Raw genomic sequence first — 4881 nt, 5'->3', positions numbered from 1 at the left:
GGGGGGGGGGGCAAGATGGCCAATCATGGCGCCACCATGACCGAGCAGCCCACTGCTCAGCCTCCCAGGGTTGCCAGGACTAGAAAGCCCGGGCTGGGTACTCGTCCTTGCGTGAGGCTCAGAAAATCCCCCCCGCCTTTGCGGTCACCGCTGCCGCGCAATCGAGAACCATTCAGGCGGAACGTGTCCACATGAGACGGGGGACCCTTGCCGGGTGGGATTGTGGGGAAGTTCCCGACGACAAACTGCTGAGTGCCTTTATCCCCCCCCCCCCCCCCCCGCCCTCCTCGGTGCGGGTGTCTGTTGCATTGGCGAGAACCTCTCGGCGGCAGGCGCATCCATGCCCACCAACAAGGCCCATGCGTCGGTGTCGGGGGGCTTGGCTGGTAAGCCGCACGCAAGTCGGGAGGCGGGGGGGGTGCCGTAGGGCCAGGCGCAAAAAGAAAAGCGCCAGCCGTATGCCGAGACTGGCCAAGTGGTGGCCCCCCTTTCGCAGCGAGGTCCACCAGCCCCCTCCGGACGCGTCCCGAGTGCGAGGACACCGGAAAGCCGGAGGGCGACGGCCCCACAAGCGAGGAACTGATCACGCCCGGGCGGTGGATTCCGAAGTGATCACGCCTGTCGTTTTCTACAAACGTCGCCCGCTCGGTTAATGCTGACTAGCAGCTACCCTGAACTCAGCCAGAGGTGAGCTAAAAGGGAAAGATGAATCCCGTACCCGGCCCGAGTGCCCCGCTTGCTGAGGTGTGTGTGTGTATGGATGCATGTACCCACGCCCCCGGGCCCGTCTCTCGGCGGCTGCATAGCCTCCCTGTACGTGCCGACGCACCCGGGCCATTCTCACGATCACCCTTGGGGCTGGTCCTCCAAGCGGTGGCAAATTGCGGGCTGCCACCATCTCGCAACCGGCCTTCCCCCGGCCCGAAACCCCCCGGTTGGGAAACATCCCGGGTGTGCGGAGGGATCACTACACAACCAGCCATCCGCAGACGCAAGCCCTTTGCTTGGCAGGCAGGGGGGGGGGGGGGGGGGAACAGAAGGAGGGCAGCCTCTCGCCCCTTTTGAGGACCCCCAGTGCCCCAGCTCCCCCAACCATTGCTTGTCCCATGGCAGCGGACCAGCCTCCCCCCAAACAGGTCCTCCCCTCCAACCCCCCCTCGCCTTCTCCCCCCTTCGCCCCCTCTCCCCCTCGCCCCTTCGCCTGCCGACTCCCGACTCCCGACTCCCTGCCATGTCTCCCACTGCACGGCCAAGTGGCTTCATCTTTGACGAGCGCTGTCTCGATCATAACTCCGGTCTGCTCGAGGGAGATCTGCCCTGCCCCTACTTGGAGCCCACCCCACACATGGATACCCCGGCGACCCGGCTGCGCGTGCTCAACATGCTCCAAGCCTCGGGGCTCCTGTCCATCCCGCATCCTGAGATGCCCGACGCGCCGGGCTGGCTGCGCCTGCCCCTGCGGGTGGCTACGCACCGGGAGATGCGCCGGGCTCACTCGCTGGCACACATTCGCCACCTCACGCGACTTAATCTCATTGGGGGTGAAGCTGGCGACGAGGCACCCTGTGGAATGTCCGTCCTTTGCGCGACGCCGCCTCCTCCCTGCTCGCGGATCCCATCAATCTTCCACCTTGACTGACATCCTCTCCGGGCTCTTTTCCACACACACACACACACGCACACACACACGCACACACACACTCTCTCTCTCTGCTCTTCTTTCCTGCAGTGGGTCCTTCGATGTTGCTCGGGCGGCGGCCGGCTCGTGCATCGAGCTGGTGGATGCTGTGTGCTCGGGTCGGATTCGGAATGGCTACGCGCTGGTTCGTCCAGCTGGCCACCATGCCGAACGCGACCGCGCGCGCGGCTACTGTCTCCTGTCAAATGTGGCCATGGCTGTTCGCCACGCACAAGCCGTGCGTGCTCTGCCTGTCTTTCTCTTCCTCTGTCACCTCCCGCGATCCTCAATCGGTTGGTGTCCTCCACCCCCCCCCCCTTCCCCCCTTGGCGCCTCCGTGTGGCTAACCGCCCCTCCCGGCAACAGCACTACAAATTTGCCCGGGTGGCCGTCGTGGACTTCGATGTGCACCATGGCAATGGCACGCAAAGCATCTTCTACGACAGCGATGCCGTACTCACGGTGTCCATTCACCAAGCCGGCAATTACCCCCGGAAGTCGGGGGAGCTTGATGAGCGTGGCGCCGGCCCCTCGGGGGCCTCCTACAACATTAATGTCCCCCTGTGGCCGGGAGCCGGGCAGACCGACTACAAGACCACCTGGGACCGCGTGGTTCTGCCCGCCCTGAAGGCGTATGACCCGCAGCTGATCGTCGTTTCGGCTGGCTTCGATGCGTCCTTCTACGATCGTGCGTTGTGCCCTCGCCACCTCGGTGATCGGTGTCGCTCTCCCGCCCGGGCATTGGTTCTTGCGCGCCACTCACCCATCGGTCCTCTTCAGCACTCTCTCGCATGATGCTCGGGTCCAATGACTATCGGTATTTCACCCGGACGCTGGTGGACTTCGCCGATGCATCCGCCAGCTGCCAGGGGCGTGTGGCCGTCTGCCACGAGGGGGGCTACTGTGACTACTATGTACCTTTCTGTGCGCTGGCCGTGTGTGAGGAGCTGCTCGGTGTCCGCACCGATGTGCGCGATCCGTTCCTGGTACGCATGGGGGAATTGCCCGGGTTGGGCTTCTCCCATCCTGTCCCCCCCCCCCCTCCCCCCCTTGTCCCTCTCCCTCTCTCTGCGTCTCTCTCCCTTTCGAGCATCGGTCTTTTGTTTGCCCACTCTGACGCTCCCCCATCTCTGCCCTCTCCTGTCCGCGCCCTTCTCCCATTCCCAGGCCGAGATCAACTCGCACCCCGGCCAGGACACGCTTTTTGCCCATCAGGCGTCTGTCATCGAGCAGGCAGCAAGCTTTGTCAGCGACATCGTCCCCCCGGCTCGCGACCAGGTCGAGGTGGTTTGGTCAGAGGCCGACTCCGATGAGGAATAGAACGGTCTCCTGGCCCTTCCTTCTCTGTCGCCTTGCCACATTCCCTTCCTACTCGTAGGATCTCGCCAGAAATAGAAAGTGGTCCCATCCCAGCAGGCAAGGCTGCCCCATATTCTTGGCTAAAACATGTACATATGTTTATGCATGTGTGTGTGTGTGTGCGTGTGTGACTGTGTGAACGTGTGTGTATTTATGTGCCATCGCCCCGAAGCACTTACACATGCATGTGTACAGGAGCATTGGGGAAATCTCCGAGAGGGCTTTCGAAGGAGCATGTGTGTGTGTGTGTGTCCGTGCGTGCGTGCGCGCGCGCGCGCGTGTGTGTCCGTGGGCAGACTTCCCGTGGGAGGAGGGAGAGCAAGTGCCTCAGTCCCGCACCGAGGAGCTCAGGATGCGCACCTCGTCCAGGGGACGGTCCTCACGATCAACACGCACATGCTCGATGTCCGTGACAACCTCCGACCCGGATGCCACCCGCCCGAAGACGGTATGCTTGTTGTCCAGGTGAGGAGCCGGGGCGGTGGTGATGAAGAACTGCGAGCCATTGGTGCCGGGACCGGAATTGGCCATCGACAGGACGAAGGGCCGGTCATGCCGAGCGCGCGGATCGGCGCTGAACTCATCGGCGAAGGTTCCACCCCAGATGGACTGCCCGCCGAAACCGGTGCCAGTCGGGTCACCAGTCTGCACCATGAACCCCCGGATGACCCGGTGGAAGAGGATGTTGGTGTAGTACCCACGGCGAACGTGGGTGGTGAAGTTCTCCACCGTCCGAGGAGCCACCGTGGGGAAAAGCTCCAGGACAATGTCCCCGCGCGAGGTGTGCAAGACCACGGTCGTCGGCAGGGAAGCCACATTGACCGAGCTTGCGGCCGCGGTGGCCGCAGTCCCGGCTGGACGCTCATTTAGAACATCACGAGCAGCACTGGCAAAGTGGGACGTGGTAAGAAGGAGAGCGAGAGGAGGAGGCAGAGAGAGAGAGAGAGAGAGAGAACAAAAGGGGACACTCCCCAGTGCAGAACGGAGGATGACAAGAAACAGGGGACAAGACGCACGCATCGCCATCAAGGTCACCAGGCTCTCGAGTGGTGAGCATGAAAAAGCGCTTCATCTTCAAGGCGGTGGCGAAGACCGTGGGATCGGTCTCGCGCGCGGCTTTCAGCGCGGGATTGTCCGAGGCAAGCATATCCTGCACGATTTGAGAGGACGAGGGGGTTCCAGGGGATGAGGGTCAGAAGCCGTGACACGAGTGTGCTTGGCTTGAATGCGGAGGGGGAGCGGGGGGAGGGGGGTAACGAACCAGGGTGGCAGCGGACTTGCCCTTGAGAGCGCCTTGATGGAGGGAGATGTGAAGGAAGCGTGCGGCATTCTCGCCATGGCCGAGGATACGAACAACACGGTTGGTCACGATGTTGACCACTTCACGGGGGCGAAGAGCAGGGTCAGGAGGGGCGCGAGAAAAAAAAAGCGCGAGGAGGGGCGGTGACGCGGGTGCACCAAGGGACATGACGTGCAAGGCACATACCTTTGATGCCGAGGAGAGTCGGATAGAGGAGGAAGTTTCCGCTGTCATCGAAAACTGAAAAGCCCACCGAGGTGAGGTGAGTAAGTCAAGCAGGGGCACCGGCGGCATGGCAACACCCCGGTGGCAGCATGCTGCGAAGTTCCAAAAGCGCACCAGTGTTCACGGAACTGAGGGCGGAGTTCGGCTTGTCCAGCTCGCGGTCCTTTGCAAGGCGCAAGCCAAACTCCATGCTATCCAGCTGGATGTGCGCAGTGCCAGCCTGGAAGGGTGGATGGAGCGTCAGAGTGGCCGGAGGGGAAGGACACCGGGGCGGTACGGGCGAGAGGGGGGGGGGGGGGGCACGACGAATGGACGGACC

The 4881-nt window shown here is 63.1% G+C and overlaps 2 protein-coding genes across 2 annotated transcripts in view; one reads left to right on the top strand and one right to left on the bottom strand.

The window, feature by feature from the left end:
- Positions 1–1083: 1083 nt before the first annotated feature.
- On the top strand, positions 1084–3116 carry H696_03693 (hypothetical protein). The gene is made up of 5 exons (XM_009497556.1): positions 1084–1572; positions 1730–1916; positions 2045–2366; positions 2459–2664; positions 2846–3116. Exons 1-5 carry the CDS (start codon positions 1232–1234, stop codon positions 2996–2998), a joined length of 1209 nt encoding a protein of 402 aa, XP_009495831.1. The 5' UTR covers positions 1084–1231; the 3' UTR covers positions 2999–3116.
- Positions 3117–3364: 248 nt separating this feature from the next.
- Positions 3365–4881, bottom strand: part of H696_03692 (hypothetical protein) — a gene marked incomplete at both ends in the record, with an annotated part of 5956 nt that continues 4439 nt past the window's right edge. Inside the window, 5 exons of the mRNA XM_009497555.1 lie at positions 3365–3923; positions 4054–4187; positions 4299–4417; positions 4524–4577; positions 4677–4782. Of these exons, the coding sequence (XP_009495830.1) occupies positions 3365–3923; positions 4054–4187; positions 4299–4417; positions 4524–4577; positions 4677–4782 (972 nt within the window). The remainder of the gene's footprint in view (positions 3924–4053; positions 4188–4298; positions 4418–4523; positions 4578–4676; positions 4783–4881) is intronic.

This window comes from Fonticula alba (genome assembly GCF_000388065.1).
Source record: "Fonticula alba strain ATCC 38817 unplaced genomic scaffold supercont2.6, whole genome shotgun sequence".
Taxonomy (NCBI): Eukaryota; order Rotosphaerida; family Fonticulaceae; genus Fonticula; species Fonticula alba.
Note: the sequence above shows the minus strand (reverse complement) of the source record. Positions and strands in the feature narration are given on the sequence as shown.